Source organism: Vulpes vulpes, chromosome 12 (assembly GCF_048418805.1).
Source record: "Vulpes vulpes isolate BD-2025 chromosome 12, VulVul3, whole genome shotgun sequence".
NCBI classification, from domain to species: Eukaryota; Metazoa; Chordata; class Mammalia; order Carnivora; family Canidae; genus Vulpes; species Vulpes vulpes.
The window spans coordinates 137,351,636-137,370,101 of record NC_132791.1 but is presented as its reverse complement, the minus strand read 5'-3'; the positions used below and the strand labels follow the sequence as shown (position 1 = coordinate 137,370,101).

Below are 18,466 nucleotides of genomic sequence, written 5' to 3'. Positions count from 1 at the left end.
AAAATAAGAATTCCGTTATTTAAGTGAAAAAACCAGTGCACGGGTTAAATAATGGACTAGTGTTAGAAAGAGAATATGCAAGCTAGAAGACAGATCTGAAAAAATTGGAATAAAAGCAGCTCAGAGGAAAAAAAAGCAGCTCAGAGAGAGAAAAAAAGATGAAAAATATATAAGAGGTTGTGAGAGATGGCAAACAGAATGAGAAGATTCAAAATACATCTAACAGAGATAAGTAGAGAATAGATAGAGGCAACAGTTGGAACTCTATTATTTTTAATTAAAAAATTTTTATTGAGTTCAATTTGCCAACATTTAGCATAAGCACCCAGTGCTCATCCCACTAAGTGCCCCCCTCAGTGCCCGCCACCCAGTCACCCCCACCCCCCACCCTCCTCCCCTTCCACCACCCCTAGTTTGTTTCCCAGAGTTAGGAGTCTTCCATGTTCTGTCTCCCTCTCTGATATTTCCTACCCATTTCTTCTCCCTTCCCCTCTATTCCCTTTCACTATTATTTATATTCCCCAAATGACTGAGACCATATAATGTTTGTCCTTCTCTGATTGACTTATTTCACTCAGCATAATACCCCCCAGTTCATCCACGTTGAAGCAAATGGTGGGTATTTGTCGTTTCTAATTGCTGAGTAATATTCCATTGTATACAGAAACCACATCTTCTTTATCCATTCATCTTTCGATGGACACCGAGGCTCCTTCCACAGTTTGGCTGTTGTGGACATTGCTGCTAGAAACATCGGGGTGCAGGTGTCCCGGCGTTTCATCGCATCTGTATCTTTGGGGTAAATCCCCAGCAGTGCAATTACTGGGTCGTAGGGCAGGTCTATTTTTAACTCTTTGAGGAACCTCAACACAGTTTTCCAGAGTGGCTGCACCAGTTCACATTCCCACCAACAGTGTAAGAAGGTTCCCTTTTCTCCGCATCCTCTCTAACATTTGTGGTTTCCTGCCTTGTTAATTTTCCCCATTCTAACTGATGTAAGGCCTGGTTAGTACTTGGATGGGAACTCTAATATTTGAGAATTTCCCAAAATTGATGAAAGACCAGAGCTCTTCAAAGAAGCAGTCAACATCAAAGAGAATTTACTATCAACAGGCCCTTGAAGAAATAATTATTTGCTTCAATTAGAAGATTGAATCCAAAAGGAAGAAATAAGGTCTGAAAATTTCTTAAATATATGGTTAATCTAAATAACAAAGGCCATAAACAATGGCCACCTTGGGAGTAGTAGGTGGAACTTAAATATTATAAAACAGTAACAGAAGATGGAAAAGGATGATCAAAGTAAGTCTAAAGTCCTTATATTTGTTTTGGAAGAGGTAAGATATATCACTTTATAGACTTTGTTAACCAATGTATATATCATTACATCATATATAAAATGAAATATAGTTTATATGTTTATATATGTAATATTTATATATTCATATATAAATGAATATATTCATATATAAATGAAACAAGATTTACCAATAAAATAAGAAAAAGTAAATAACTGTAAAATCAGCAAAGGATAAAGAGGAGAATAAAGAAAAAGCAAGAAAGGAGAAAAAATACACATGGTTGATAGAAAACACAAATTAAGATGGTAGAAAGAAAGTCACTCTATCAATCATGTTAATAAATGTAAATCAGTTAAATTCAGGAGTTGAAGACAGAGTCTCAGAAGGGGGTGGACTGAACAAACATACAATTACCCAGAACGGTGTTATCATAGATCCATTCATTCAGGCTCACCTGGGTTCTTAATGCCATCCATTCACTGTTTCCTGAGCCACCTTTCATTCCTATTTCAGCAATTGTAAACTTTCACCCCCCTCCCAGCTGCCTACCTCACTATCACTCATTTTATTCTCAGTGGATAAACGTGACCCATGCTTTCACTGTTTAGATAGAGACCAGCAGGAAGAAATCTCCATTTCTGCTTCTCCTCTGATTCCTTTAAGTTTCTGTCTTCCTAGATCCGTTGCTTACATGGATCCACAGAACGTGGATCTCATTTCTAGACTCAAGTTTGCCCCCAACCCCTATCATACTGAAACTAGCTCTCCATCTTTTTTTTTTTTTTTTTTTTAAGATTTTATTTGAGAGAGAGAGAGAAAGAGAGAGTGAGAGAGAGCGCAATCAGGGGGAGTGGCAGAGGGAGAGGGAGAAGCAGACTCCTGCTGAGCAGGGAGCCTGCTGTTAAGACTCAATTCCAGGACCCTGGGGTCATGATCTGAGCTGAAGGCAGATGCCTCACCCACTGAACCACCCAGGGTGTGAGCTGGTTGACTCAGGAATCCCACCCCACTTGACTTTCTAGAAGGAATTTGGGAACATGGTAAAGTTACCTAGGAATTCTGACTTTTTTTTTTTTTTTTTTTTGCAAAAACTTGGGACTCAGAGACCAGGACGAGGGCCTTGCATCCCAACCTCAGCTGCCAGGGCAGTTTTACCTTCTTCTCAACTTCGGCGGCAGTCTGCTTAGTGGTCTCCAGGTTTTCCACTAAGACCGTGTCCCCCAGGAAGTTCCCTGATGCTGATGAGAGGCGAGACAGCAGGTTGTCTTCTAATGTTTTCAGGGTGATTTTGAACCCATTCTGCTGCTTTGTGAGATCTGACTGCAAACATCAAGTAAGGGGGAGTCAGGTATAGAAGCCCAGAGCATCTGAATAAATGCATGCTATGGGGTCAAGGTCCTACTTTGGAGGGATGAAGCAGGAAGCAGGATAGCGGGAGACCAGACAAGCAGGTGAGTTGAATCCCAAATGCACCATTTATTAGCCGTGTGACTCGGGGCCAAGTTGCCTTCTTAACACATCAGTGACCTGGGCTGGGTTAACCCCAATCCCTTCTCGTAGAGGTGTCGTGCTACACTTAGCACAATGATAGTACACAGCGTGTTCACTAGATGGACACTATTTGTGTGCCTGGTCAGAGGGTAGGGTCAAGTTTTCCTTTTCTGGAGGGTCCCCTCTATTACCACTTTACTGCCCCCAAATGAATGGCTCTCCTGTAGATGATCTTTTCTTGGGAAAAAAAATCAACACAAAGTTTAGAAGTTTAGACAAGCTCATTGCAGGAGCCTCCTCAAGGTCAGAGTGGGGTTCTGGTGTCCAAGCTGACCTTCTCTCATCTTCTCTTCCTGGTGATTCCATATCCAAAAGCACGGGACACTAGTGGGAGGAAAATGTAACTTCAGGCAGCTGTGATTTCTTTGCCCTTGTACTGCCTGGGATGATTGGTTTTGATCCTGGAAAGAACACTCTTCCTGTTGGGAGCTCCAGCCATAGCCACTCTGGTCATCCTCTGTTTCTTAAAAACACCTATCACCTCAATCTTGCTTTTTTGTCCAGGATTCACTGTTCCCTCTGCTGGGAATGCTCTGTGTCCAGAGGCTTTCAAGTCATTTAAGGAGGAGCTCAAATGTCACCTCCACACAAACTTTTTCTTACCTCCCTGGTTTAAATTAGCCCCCTGGCTCCTGACTATCATGTTGCTTTATTTCCTTGAAAAGTCTTGTCACAATGTCAAATGACACCATTTTTGTTGGTTTACACTTATTTTCCATGATCTTTCATTAGACTGCAAGCTCCACAGGGGTGGGAACATGGCCCACCAGACCATGGTGTTTCGCTATAGCAGCCAGAGTTGACTAAGACACTATCCTTACATGGCTGTTACTTCTGGACTCCCTGTGTGGGCCCAAGCATGTACAGAGCCCTGGGCTCTCACCTCTGCTCTTGGTGACAAGGGTGTCTGTTCTCCCATCGGCCTTCTGCCTCTCTGTTCTTCATCTTACTCTATTCTCTGTTTACCAACTTGACACTTGGGCAGCTAAATGGTGTTGGCCAACCCCTGCTACTCCCCCAAAGTCTAGCAAAGACCATGCTGCTCAGCTCCAGGAAAAGCCACCTGCATACCTCTCCCAGAACGGAGAGCAAGATCTAGTGGCAGAGCATTTTCTGCCTTCCTTCCTTGATAGGTACCCCACGTACCTTCAGCTGCTCCAGGTCTGGCCTCTCCATGCTGACCACAGCTGCCAGCAGCTGGTCCTCCAGGCCGTCCCGGGTCACCGTGAAGTTGATCAGGGTAGCCTGAGCCTGCATTTCGGGCTGGTAGTGAGGATTGGCCAGTTTGGTGTGAAGGATAAGCCGGAACTTGGGATTGTATTCACACTCTTTGTCTCCGATTTTAATGAATCTGGAACATGAAGGGTCATGTGAATGAAGTTGGGATACCTTCCTGTGAGATACGATCGGGGATAGAATTCTAGATTTTTTTTTTTCTTGCAAGATCATAGCAAACAATATTGCCATATGCAGATTCCTCCCAAGCGTGTCCAGATTGAGCCCTAGGATCCCGTTTGCCCTAATATGGGGAACAGGGATGGTGGATGTAGAGATTACTGGAGAGCCATTCACATTGTAGTCCGAGCAGGTTAGTATGCTATGAAACATTCCCAGCAGATGGCAGTAAAGTGTTTGCAGAAGAGGCCACCATCCGTTTGCACAAAGGTGCCATACCACTAGCAAGAAGAGGGTGCATTTCTTTTTGGATCCAGGCTGAAGTGTGTGAAAATGGTTAATTCAGGAAATGAGTGCATGCTAAGGGCACGGAAAGGCAATTGATGGCCTGGGCAGTGGGTGCAGCCCTGGGGTGAGGCAACCGTCCATGATAATACCCTCTGTCTCTCCCTCTCTCTCTTCTATGTGCCTGTTGCCTCTCTCTTTCCTCTCTCATCCCCTTCCTTCTGCCAGACACTGTCTGATCACCGGCCCCCAAAGCAATAGGAGCTCATCAAATGGACAGAGAACTCAGCTTGGGTATAATGCTCATGCCTACAAGCTGGTGTGCATTTTGACCACTTCCTTTCTAAAATTCCTCCAAAATAGTGCACCGTACCCATGCAGGAGGGAGTCACGGAGGACGTGACTGATGGGAGCAAAGTTATTCCGGGAAAATTTCTCTAGGAGTCAGGGGCAGCTAAGTAGTCCTCATGTGGAAAAGAGAAGGGGGTGTGTGCTGCAGGGCGCCCCACAGCAGGAGTTGAGGGGGGATGTCTTGGGAAGAGTGGATCTGCTCACGGTCCTATGAGCCAGTTCCTCTGGAAGGTCAGTGAGGTGGCTGGGTCTTACCGTCCTTTCTTGATGACTTCTCTCCCAAGTAGGGGTCCCAGAACAGGATCAATGGACTCTTCCAGGTTTTCAATCAGCACCACGTCTCCAGCTTCCAGGGCACGCTCTATGGTTTGGAGGTAGCTGGGGAGAGAGTTGGGCAGTATGAGCCTTTAGCAAGGTACGGATCCACAGGAATGTAACGGGATCCAGGAAGTGTAATGGAATCCACAGGGAGTGTAACGGGATCCCCAGGAGGTACAACAGGATTCCCAGGAAGTGTGACAGGTCCATAGGAAGTAAAATAGGTCCATAGGAAGTGTAATGGGATCCACAGAAAGTAAAACAGGATAACTGTGGCCTCTGTGGCCGATGTGGAGGTGCAGCTACCTGGGATGACTTCAGGGGTCTTGTTTGTCTCTATTTAAGATGAGATTTATGTGATCTTACACAGTTTCAGAAATAAGGAAAAATGACAAAATACAAAAAAGGATACAAGAATGAATGTGACCCTTCCATTGGTCATTTTGGAATTTAATGGGTATGCTTGGATAGATGATATTTTCAAGTTGATTTTATTACATATGATTTATTTATAACTTAATTTGTATTTGTATTCATATTTATTTATTATTCGGAGGTTCCTACAGCACCCTTGTTTTGTGATTTGGTTCTTATATGTAAAATGTATGGGAAAAATTTGCCAGGTCATTAAATATTCTTCTACAACAATTTTCTGTGACTGGATGTTAGGCTGTACTGACAGACCTTAATTTATTTAACAACTAATAATCAGACCCAGGTTGTTGAGAATTTTCAATGTACCTAGAGTTTAATACATATGTTAAAAGGTTGACTTTCTCTAAACAGACTGGTCAATTTGATATGACTCCAATTCAAATTATATATAACAGACTACAGAGATGGACCATAAATCTTAAAGTTTCTAAAATAATAAGGATGGAAAAAGAAGTAAAAGCTCCTGAAAAAGAAGAGGAGGGACTCATGTTAGCTGATACTACAGTATTTTATATACTTTGAACAATACAGATATATAGGAAGAATCTGAAAAGACATCATCTACCAAAAGGTTAGGAGAGTTCTTTTCTGAATGATAAATTACAGGAGTTTAAATTTCTTTTATTTTGTAACTCCCCCCCCCCCTTTTTTTTACTGTAATACATTACTTTTTTTTTTTTTGATGCACTACTTTTGTAATGAGAGATACCACAATAAATGTTGCTAAATATAAAGCTAGGTGATTAGAGGCTGGTGTAGTATTATATAAATGGAAAAGAAAAAAGACTGCTTAATAAAATAATGTAGAGTAAACTGTCATCTCTAATTAATTGAGGAAAGGACAGAGAATTTAATAAATGGTCCTAGAACAATGGCTAACCACTTGGAAGTGAAAATTAGGTCTGTATGTTCTGCAGTACCCTAAAATATATTTCAGGTGATTGGATTTCAATGTAAAAGAAAAAAAAAAACCTACAGAAAAACCTAAAAAATCTAGGTGGATATTTATATGATTTCTGGAGAGAGAAAGACTTTTCTAAGCATTATCTATAGAAGAAATGGGTGACATATCTAGCTAAAAAAATCCCTCAAATGAAAAAACCCCCAAAACCATCATGTGTGAAACCCCACAAATAAAATCAAAAGGTAAATGACACACTTGAGCAAATTTCCATTGATATGATGGAGACCATACTTAACAATCTTAACACATACTGTGTGTAATGTTTACATTCAGATAATGGACAACAAATGTAGAAAACCATCCAAGAGAGAAGTGGATGGACAGAAACAAAGAATTAATTGAACACATACTTATTGTGGCCCTACTATGTATCAGGCACTGTTTTTGGTACTAGGGATAGAGAATGAGCAAAGAGGAAAATACACTCATATCTAAGATGCAGTTGTTGGCCAATTAGAAAGAATTTTTTTTTTTTGAGAGAGAGTGACAATATGAGTGGGGGGGTGGGAGTGGCAGAGGGAGAAAGAGAGAATCTTGAACAGGTTCCATGCCCAGCACAGAGCCTGATGTAGGGCTTGATCTCACGACCCTGAGATCACGACCTGAGCTCAAATCAAGAGACAGACAGTTAACTGACTGAGCCAAGCAGGGGCCCCTAGAAAGGAATGTTTTGATTAAAGTGTGGGGAGAAGGCCAGGATGAGATTATTCTGGCCATGACATAGATAAAAATATACCATGGCGGGCCCTGGGATTCATTTCTCCTCTTATCCTCTCTAGAAGAAAGGATCCATTCTGGTAGTCTAGATTCACTTTGTTTAACTATTTTGGTAGCACCGCATGTTTGATCTAAACAATGCTTGCTGATCTGGACCTCTGGGCAGCTACGTTTGGGATGTGTCACCAGAGCAGCAAGCCTCACCTTGACGGCTGTAATGCTGGAGCAGAGAAATCTTGCCTTTCTGAGGACCACCTGGTTCAAACACTGCCTCCATCAGTTTTTTTTTTAAACTTTAATAAGTGCATAAAATCTCAAAAACATGGCACGCTCTTGCAGATATTAGTTTGCTTCTGCGAACCTTAATTTCCCTGGATGTGAAATGGTACCAGTAACAATTACAACCTCATCAGTTGTGCGGGTTCAGGAAGGCATTTGGGACGAGGTCCCCAACACCAGGACTGGCACATATCAACCACCTCACCAATGATCTCTCTCTCCCCCCCACCATCCTACGCCGCTCATGGAGCCTGGTGGCACAGAACAAGAATTAAGAACTGAAAATTCGAAGCTAAGTTCTAGCGCAGTTAATGAAGCTAAGAGGTGGGAGATGCGAGGGCCTGGGGCCGTGAAGTGTGGTGGGTGCTGGATAGACAGTCTCAGCATCATTCACGTCCCTTTGGGTAGTAACTCCCCCACCGCGTACGTGGGAGGCCACATGGCAGGTGCAGGGGCTCCCGTGGGTTTGCAGCATAACTGCAGTGTCCAATCCTTCCCCAGGAGAGACAGTGTTTGGGTTTGTCCTATGGGGCTGTGGCCCAGAGGCAGGAATAATGGGTAGAGAAATGGACTCTAGGATGGGCTAAGACAGGCACTTTTTGGAGGAAGACTTTGCAAAACACAGAATTTTACCCCCCAGTGGAATGTGATGCCCGGGGAGGAAGTGTCCAAGGAGAGATGGGAGGGGGGAGATGGCCAGGAGTCCGGCCAGATGGTGGAGGCCGGACTCCTGATGGGTCCAGGAGGCACATGCACACACACACACACACACACACACACAATTTCTCAAGACAAAGAAGAGCAGAGACTCGATACCCACGCATCTTTCACTGAGATGTTTCCTAAAATGGGAAGAGAATCAGGAGAAACCTCATGGAGGGAACCAGAGGGTAGAAACAACCCACTGGGGCTGAAGATCTGCTCAGGACTATTTTTTTTTGTTTCCCTCTGCACAACGGACAAAAGTGAGAAGTGATTTGCTCAGCCACCTACCCTTTCTGACCAATCTGGGTGACCCGGAGGTTTTCGCCGTATTTGATCTTGATCCACCTGCTGCCTTGGAGCTGCGGGTCAACCATGAGCGGCCAGCGCTCGCAGTTGAGGAGGATGGTGGCATTCTCCGTGGACATGCGGTCCGCGGGGAGGCCCTCGTTGTGCCAGGTCGCCACGTCGGCATCGTCCGTCAGCATCCTCAGGGGATCCAGGGTGGGGGTGACTGGGATGGGGACCTGATGAGCCAGAAACATGGCACGTGCTCAGAGCAGAAGCCAGCTTTCTCAGCCAGGGGTGGAACACCCAGCAGCTCCCGAAGACACAGAACACCTCCTTCAAAAGCAAGATCAAAATCCCCCTGGAAGGTGCTTTTCTGGCTGTCTGATTATTTCTGGAAGCAGGCTTTATTTCTTAAAGTCCCGAGAGTCTTTTTCTCTCTTGATGGATGAACAACAGCCGAGATCCAGCCTCTGTGACCCTTTGTTCCTTCGTATATTCACCTAAGTCGAGTTTCTAGCGTGGATTATATGTGTATTCCCAACAGCCTCCTCTCTGCCCTTGCTCATGTTAACAGGGTCACTTTGCTCCCACGCTCTGATGCTCCTGCAGGCTTCCTGGAGGAGGCCCTGGGCCTGCTGGGCTTGCCCCTGCCTGCCCCAGCCCCAGCCTGCACCACCCTTTCTGTTCGGTACCACACACTGGCGGAGGCCCGGCCTGCCAAGAACTGGAGATGCTCACCTCCCTCCCAGCCCAGAACGCCCCTCGCTTCCAGGGTGGCCCGCAGGACCTCTCCCTGCAGGCTCGTCCGCTGGTGCCCTCTGAGAAGACTGCCATGATAGCATCTCCAGGCCTGAGGATGCCTCTCTCCCGGGCCTGGTTCCCCTCCTGGCCCCTGTATGTGCCCCTGACCCCATCCTTTTCTGTTGACCTGTCACAGCTCATTCAATTCTTCTACAGCTACTATTTTTTTTTTTTTTTTTTTTTTACTGGGGACACGGATACTTTTTTTTTTTTTAATTGGGGTAAAGTTTGCATAACTTAAATGAACCATTTGAGAACACATGGTTCAAGGGCATTAAGTACCTCAGAATGTGGGGCAAACATCAGCTCTTTCTGGTTCTAAAACATCTTCTTCACCCCAAAAGGAACCCCGTACCCTTTACTGATCACTCCTTGTCTCCCTCTACCCTTAGCTCCCAGGAACCACTAATCTACTTTCTATGCATTTCCTTCTGGAAACTTCACATAAGTCGTTTGACATGTGGCCTTTGGTGTCTGGCTGCTTTCATTTTGTGTAATGTTTCCAAGGTTCACACACATGTAACCCCTGAACTTCTCCATCCCTCTCTCCTTTGTGGTTTGTCTACCTCATTACATCAGGAAAGCCTGTCCATTCCATCCCCTTTCCTTTCATCTTACTCACTAAGAGTGACGGACGGCAAGCCCTACACCATCAAACAAACCTTGAGGGGCACCTGGGTGGCTCCATGGTTGAGTGCCTGCCTTAGGCTCAGGGCGTGATCCTTGGGTCCTGGGATTGAGTCCCTCATGGGGCTCCCCACAGGGAGCCTGCTTCTCCCTCTGCCTGTGTCTCTGCCTATATCTGTGTGTCTCTCATGAATAAATAAATAAAATCTCTCTCTCTTTTTTTTTTTTAAACCTTCAAAAGGAAGATCTGGAAGTTCTTACCCTGGGATCAGGAATGTATTTCAAGTTCATTTTAGGCACTAAAAACCTTCTCATGAGAAGGAATCCATAGGTCTTACCAGAGTGCCAAAGGGGTCACGGCACAAAAATGCTTATGAACCCCAAACAAAGCCAAAAAAATCTCCCTCAGGCTGCCACTGAGCTCCTCACCTTCATTCATGCAGCCAATGGCTGTCCTTGTAATAATTTCCTTTCCTACTGTGTTCAAGATAAACAACAGCTTTATTTTTATTTCCTAGTGCCATAATAGCATGTACGTATGTATTTACACAATAGCTTTTATTTTTATTTATTTATTTTTAAGATTTTATTTATTTATTCATCAGAGACAAAAGCTATTAGTCCTCTCTAATAGCTTTTGTATCACTATTCAACAAATCAAATGCCTCAGATTTTGTGTGCTGATCTGTGGAACCAAGCACCAGCAGAGAATATGGGTTTTATGTTCTGAGATCTACCTACAAACACATTCTGGAATACAACTCTTCCTGCATGTGGTGAACTTTTGGGGTGACTCTTAACAGCAGCCACTTTTCACGCATCTAACCTCCTCCACTGGCCTGTGACCTTCCTGTGGGCAGCCTGGTCCTAGACACTTTTGTCCTCCGGTCTGGTGGAAAGGGAGGGCATGCGGAACCCTCAGTGAAGATTCGTCAATCGAGGACTACAAGTGATGGGAAAGTGGACAATGCGAGGGATTATTCTGGCTCTGGGCAACCACCCTGAACCCTTTTCAGCCAGGGACCAGCAGGGCCCCTACTTTATAATCTCAGGAGAGATGGAGGGGTTGGGAGCAAAACCCACCTACTTATACTAGGAGGACAAGCTGAGTACACTCGAGAGAAGTAGACAGAGCTGTTTGCATAAGGGGATCTGTGAGCAACGGGCACAGAGTGTGTAGCTCCAGGGCCCCGTGACAAGGTCCAGCGTCTGAGAAATGAGCCTTGGCCCCACTGCAGCTCTGAAGTTTGACTCAAGAGCAAGGAGACTGAGGAAACACACAGAGTGCCTCTTGGGTTTTACAGTTTCAGGACAGCTGGGAGGGCAGAGGACCAGGGGTGCCCATGGGAGCCCAGTTAAGGTGGCCCAGAAGACAGTGAATGGCAATGTGGTAAAGTAGCATGGAAGGACATGGTGCATATGTCACACTCCTAGATCCCAGAGATCCCTAGGGACACTCGGGTGGGAGGGAGTATGCAAGAAGGAAGAAGGAACTAGAAGGCCTGGATGGTTATCGTCATGTGAGCTCACTGCTAGCCACAGGCTGGGAGAGGGGAGTCAAGAGAAATTCAGCTGCACATACTTCCAGCTGGCTCAGGTAGGGTCTCCAGGTCCTGTCCATGAGGCTCTGCCGGTATCGCTTTGTAAAGAAGCCCAGGTATGAGACGAAAGCTGTGGTAAGTAAGATGTCTCCACATAATTTGCTCTCCTGTTGTTTGAAGTTCTGCACAGCTTCTGCCCACCTCACGTTTTCAGAGGCAAGTCCTCCCACCTACGATTTCAGAGACCAGAGAAGAGATAAGGCTTATCATTCCACAGGCTATACAGAGACCCTTGGATTCAGTCACAGAGAATGCATGGTGTACGCTTGCCACCAGAAGGCTGGAAACATCGTTTATGTGGCCCTTTGATCAACGGGGACTTGTACTGGCTGCACACACACTCAGTCAACAAGCCTCTGCTCTGTGCTATGCGTCATATGGGCCGTGGATGGATGACAGGTTTTGAGTGCAGGCTTCCAGGCTCTGCCCTTTATGGGCATAGAGGCAAATACTACCCACCTCGGAGGGCTGTGGAGAAAATTAAATAGGATCGTGTATGTTAATCACTTAGCACAGTGCCTGGGCTGCAGAACTTCTGAGAAAATTACGCGCCTCCCCCTTCTCCTCACTAAATGCTGGGGATAGGAAAATAAATAAAATCACTTCCATGTGCTATAAATAATTCACAATGAGTGGGCAAACAGGGCAATTAAGACACAGAGTTAGAGGGACCGAAACACTGGTGTGCACAAAGTACCAACATGGCGGAACCCATCCTGACCCTGCCCACACCACTATGGTGTGGCACATCTTTTTGTGGGGACTCTCCTCTCCGGGGAGGAGAGGCCTCCTTTCCAGAGAGGACTGTTAGGTAATGAGCTGAGTCTGCGTTAGGGCTGACCCTTCTTTCTTCCTTGAAAGATGATATCATAGAATGTCACAGCTGGAAGAGACCTTGAGGTTGGCTAACTGAACCATTCCCATGCCCGTTTTTAGATTACACAGAAAAACCCAAGAGAGTTGAAGTATCTCGCTGGAACCTTCAGGCCAGTGGAAACAGGGTTGGCTTCAGAGCCTGTACACCCTGCCTGCCTTCCAAGAGGACCAATTCAGAAAATACTTCGGCCAGACAAAGAAGGCTATGCTAAGTTCTGGAAACCACACAGAAAACTGCATGGAAGACAGACCAGCTAGGAGGCCTGGACATCTTGCACATTTGCAGAGGAGCTGTCTCTAAATCACATTATTCGGTCCAAATGACCATTTCCAGGCTATGCAACAGTAAGTCCAACAACTGTAGACACTCCTGTGGTAGAGACCTTTCCTCTCAAAAGCATGGCTCAGTTCAATCATTGTCGTGATTCCTTTCTTCTTAAACTAGAAAATCTGGCTCCATTTTAGAAACAAATGGTGGCTGGAATCAAAGTACAAAGGTATTGATTCCACCTCCCTTCACTGGAGACAAAGGTGCTGGAAAGGCTTTCTATTGAAGAGAAATCATACCCAGTGGACACTGCTTTGCAGGATCTTAGATAATTTAGGACAAGAAATATAAGCCACAGGAGATTAAAAAAGGCTATGATTTCTTTGACATTCCTTTCATCAAGAGTTAGTGCCTGGGGGTGCCTAGGTGGCTCAGTGGGTTGGGCGTCCCATTCTTGGTTTCAGCTCAGGTCATGATGTCATGGTCTTGGGATCGAGCCCCACATCGGGCTCTGTGCTGAGCCCACTTCCTGGGATTCTCTCCCTCCCCCTCTGCCTCTCCTCCCATCTCTCACTCTCTCTAAAATAAATAAAATCTTTAAAAAAAAAGAGTTGCTGCCTATGTTCCCCCCTCCCTTATCCTGTGACCACTTTGACCAACAGAACACAGAGCAAGGGATGTTGTGTTGGCTTTTGGTCCCAGGCCTTAAGAGACTGGGCTCTTCTACTTACTGTCTCTTGGAACACTTGCTCTTGGAGCCCAGAGTCCCTGTGTTAGATGTCTGCATACATTGCTGGAGAGGCCTGAGACTACATGGAGAGAGCTCTGCCCTTCTGGAGGCTCCTGCCAAGGTGCATGTGACAAACCAGCCAGCTCCTGGCTGAAGAATGCTGAGTGGGCCCTGTAGGCACCATTCAGAGCAGAGAGGCTGTCCGGTGACACTTACCCACATTCTTGACCCGCAAACTTGTAAGGGGCAACAGAATGGTTGTTGTGTTTAAATCACTAAGTTTCTGGGTAGTGTGATAGCAGACATCCACAAGACAAACACCCTCACATTTATTTTCTTAGGGAGGCCAGAGCCTGTGTGTATATGTTTGTGTGTGCACATGTGAGTGTATGCACACGCATGTGGGCAAGGTCAGCTCACAAATGCTCAGAGTCCAGAGGTGTCATTCTTTACTGTCTCTGCTCCTGACCCTGGTCACACTATTATTATCAAACATCACACAGTAAAGAGCTGCAGATCTTGCCTATCAAGTGGCTCATTTTGTCCTGTAGGGTTTCCTCTGGTTGATGTGTGTATATGCACATAAACATGTCACGTCTCACCCAGCTGTCTGATAGATCAAGGGCTCCCATCCTCCCAAACGTCTTTGTAGGAAAACTCTCTTGACCAGACCAGGGCATGCATTCACACTTCTCAGGATTCAGTCCCTGCATCCCAGCACATTTTAATATCCACCCCCACCTTCGCCCGCCTCCTAGCACATTTTAATATTTTCCCCCAAGTCAAAGCGGCGCTAAGCTGTGTTCATCTATTTTGCACCTCGCTGGCACTTGACAAGCTCAGCTAATATAATTAAGGCTCAGGCTGCAGAGTCTCACACTCACCAGACGATTTGCAAGGGAGATGGTGCCTGCGGTCACTTCAGCTTCTTGCTGACATTTGAGTTTGTCGGCTGTTGCTTTCTCAAACTTGGCTGTGAGTTTGGCCAGGTTTTCATTAAGGTGCTGTTTATGAAGGAACACAAGGTCTATCAGTAATTACAGCCCCCTGGAGAAGGCAGGGCAGAGAAGGAAAGGCTGGCAAATTAGGAGTGATCTCAGGCGGAGCCCTGGTGGAAGCCCAGGCTGGTCCTGACCCAAGGGAGGAGGCTGAGCTTTCCTACCTAGGTCCTTGGTGCAGGGACAAGAGGGGTGATGGACATGGATGGGGGTGCATAAGTCCTCTTTCTCCTTATAGTGGGGAAGAAGGGGCTGCAGGAGCATGCCCCCAAAATGGCAGTGCTGCTATTAGAAGCAAAAGTGTACTGAAGCCTAGGGTGGCCTGAGAATGGTCAGAAGGATGCCAGGGGGAAAAAAAAAAAAAGAAGAAGGATGCCTGGGTCCTGGGAGGGATGCACAGTATGTCTGCTGCAGTAGGTCTGTGGTTTGGGGTTGGGCTGTGTGCAGTCTAAGACGGGCTATGTGCAGTCTAAGACGTCCCTTTGCTTTCAGATCCTAGGAGTACAGGTAACTACCGCTTAACCTCATTTGTTCTGTCCAATTACCCCAAAGTAGAGGGACATTTTTTTTTTTTTTTTTTGTAGAGGGACATTTTGTAAGAAGACATGATTTCAATATTTTCTAAATTCATCAAGAGTTTAGAATTGAGGTATGTAGCTTGTGTTGCCTCCAGAATATATATTTTATACATCAAGACATAGGGACGCAGGGTAGATACCTCTGAATGTGTCTCGTGTCTATGCAATAACTGGAATTCAGGCTGCTTTGTTGGCCATTGCCATGTCCCAAGAGAAACAAATCAAGGGCCAAGTTTATATAGCCAAGCAGTTTGAAAAGCAGGTGGTGAGCCATCCAATTGATGATGACAGACTGCCACATTCATTTACCTCCTCTCTTTCCTGAGACTTTTCTAAAATAATTATGAAACAAGTGAAAACATCATAAATTCTTAACACTGAGCAACTGTTGAGGGTCATTGAAGAGTAAGAGATTCCAATCTATGTATGGCAGACTGGACTCATAGAGGAGTGGAAACTGCCAGAGTAGGGTACAGGAAGCTACAATACAGAGCAGGCCTCTGTTCACCAAAGAGGACATGCACTGGGGTTTTGGAAACATCAGGTGGGATGCTGAAAGTAAGGTTTGTTGGAAGCTGACGGATCCTCTTCCCCCATCTCTACCCACGTGCCCAGTGTCCAAAGTCATCAGGCGTCCATGTCACCAGCAAGAGATTCAATAGTGGCAGAGAGAAAACACCACATTCTGGCAACAAGGATGCATTCAACATAACTGACCCCAAAAACAAATTCTGCCAGTTAGTCAGATCTGCTCCTGCCTGGAAAGCTATAACCAACTTTTGAGCAGTGCTCTTATAAACATGAAAGGACAAGAAGCCATTTGATGAAGGCTAGATAAGGTAAATAAGGGTGGAGAAAAAAAAACACCTTAGAAAAGATTACTTTAGTCAAAAGAGGGCAATAAAGCATAAAATCCTTCATGAGTAGGTTCTTAGGAAGATTGAAGATATTTCATTCATAAAACAAGAAGAGAATGCTAGCAAAAGGAGCAGAGAGCAAAAACAAAAACAAAAACAAAAACAAAAACAAAAACCCTGTTGCAGAAATTATTATTCTTGTTAATGTAAAAAAATAATAAGTTCAAGGGAAGGGTTAAAAGATGACTTTGAGGAAATCTAGAAAGTATAAGAAGACATAGTGACTGAGGAAACAGGACTTATCAGAAAGTCCAATAACCAACAAATGTGCATTCTAGGAAGTAAGATCAAAAAGGAAACAGAGGAAGACTACCAAAGAAATAACATACAATAATTTTCCAGAGTCAAGGAAAAGAAGTCTCTACATGCTGAGCACAATGAATCTTAAAAATGGCATCTAAGCACATCACTACAAAGTTTCAGACACCAAGAATAAAGAAAAAGGAGCACCTGCATAGCTCTATTGGTTAAGCGTCAACTCTTGATATTGGCTCAGATCATGATCTCAGGGTCATGTGATCGACCCACATGTCAGGCTCTGTGCTGGGTATGGAGACTGCTTGGGATTCTTTCTCCCTCTGCTCCTTCCTCCACTCATGCTATCTCATCTCAAGGGGGAAAAAAAGGAATAAAGAAAAAAAATGGAAAGACTTCCAGAAAGGTAGAAACACAGTGCATTGACAAAGAAATGGGACCCTGACTGCTCATGAAACTACTCACTTAAGAAAAGGGTAAGTCATTCAGTGTCCTAAGGGGGAAAAAATTAGCATCAGAATCCAGTACTCAGCAAAATTGTCAGGTCAGTTTAAAAATCAAATAAAGGCATTTCCAGACCAAAATCATTCAGAAAATTTACCTCTTACTTAACATTTCTGAGAAAGTTACTTAAGAGTGAGCTCCAGCAAGCTAAAGAAGAAATCAAGGAAGGAGAAAGCAAGTGGTCCAGAAGTCACTGGAACCAACCTGAGACAACAGTGAACATGTTCGCTCTCCAACACTGATTGGAGTTCTGAGTCTGGGACAAGAGAGGAAGGTCTTGGAGGCAAAAATGGAAGTGGCAGGATACTGAATTGCATGGAGAGTTTAAGAGTAATTGAGGCTAAGCAAAAGGAATTAAGGGCAGAGAAAAAAAAAAACCCCGAAAGGCAAGTAGAAATTCCAGGGGGAGGGGGAAAGATTGCATTAAAAAAGGAAATGAATTAAAAGTAGAATTGTTTTGGGCAGCCCGGGTGGCTCAGTGGTTTGGCGCCTGCCTTCAGCCCAGGGCCTAATCCTGGAGACCGGGGATCGAGTCCCACATCAGGCTCCCTGCATGGAGCCTGCTTAAAAAGTAGAATTGTTTTAAATAAGAAGCAGAATCAGGCCTATACAAACAGAGAATAAACTGATGGTTGCTTGAGGGGAGGAGGGAGTGGGCAAAATGGGTGAAGGGGAGTGGAAGGTCCAGGCTTCCAGTTATGGAATAAATGTCAGGGATGAAAGGCACAGCATAGGGAATATACAGTCAGTGATATTGTAATAGCGCTATGTGGTGACAGGTGGTAGCTACGCTTGTGAGCATAGCAGAACATATAAGCTTGTCACATCACTGTGCTGCCCACCTGGAACTCATAGAACACTGTGTGTCAACTACCCCAAAATAAAAAAGAATTGTTTTCCTAATCACCTTTTTTGGATCATTCAATTGTTACATATAAAAATAGTGATTTTTATGTGTTTATTGTATATCCTTCACATTTTCAGAATTTGTTTATTAGCTCAAAGAGCATTTTGTGGATTGTTACCTAATAAGTAATAAAGAGCAGTTTTCATAAAAAAAGGAAATTGTACTATTTAGGTCTCCTAAGAACAATACAGGCAGGTTCATAGAATGCAAATGGAATTGACTGATTTTTCACCCTTCCCCATCTGCCAGTGAACAGATCGTGGGACACTTAATTTTGGTCACAGGACAGAATGAAGATGTTTTGAGTCTTGGTGATTCAAAAGCAAATGTAACAATCAGTATTGATAACTGAAGTTGGGCAGTGGGAGGTTGGAGAAAGCTGAAGAAACAGGTAATAATCTTATCTTGAAAACAGGAAGTTCCAGGGAAGCTGCCTATGTGCTGGAGCAAGAAATACAAGTTACATTAACTTGAAGTAGTTGTTATGATGATATCAAGAAGACATGCATATGAACCTCTTAGAGCCCCATCCAGCAGAAAGTCAATCTTCCTGCATAAGGTACGTCAAGAAACAGGGATGTCAATAGTATGGATGACATTCAGATGAGCAGGGGCTGCGGGGGATATGTGAGCTGGTCAGATGAGTCTGGCACTGGAAAAAGAAAACTGGCGTTGGTCGGGACCTATGACAAAACTGGATGGATAGGAAGGTGCTACTCAACTCTAGGGTCAGTTCATGATGTTTGGGAATCTTCTGATTACTTTAAGACTGGCCAGAAATCAGATTTTTATGAAAATCTCCTGTTGATTTAAAT

At 44.7% G+C, this 18,466-nt stretch overlaps 1 protein-coding gene across 1 annotated transcript in view; it reads right to left on the bottom strand.

Annotated features, from left to right (window-relative positions):
• Positions 1-18,466, bottom strand: part of DNAH9 (dynein axonemal heavy chain 9) — a 325,725-nt gene that overhangs the window by 73,532 nt on the left and 233,727 nt on the right. Inside the window, exons 51-56 of the mRNA XM_072730369.1 lie at positions 14,377-14,496; positions 11,600-11,788; positions 8,590-8,825; positions 5,139-5,261; positions 3,999-4,203; positions 2,457-2,621 (exon numbers count right to left, since the gene is read on the bottom strand). Of these exons, the coding sequence (XP_072586470.1) occupies positions 2,457-2,621; positions 3,999-4,203; positions 5,139-5,261; positions 8,590-8,825; positions 11,600-11,788; positions 14,377-14,496 (1,038 nt within the window). The remainder of the gene's footprint in view (positions 1-2,456; positions 2,622-3,998; positions 4,204-5,138; positions 5,262-8,589; positions 8,826-11,599; positions 11,789-14,376; positions 14,497-18,466) is intronic.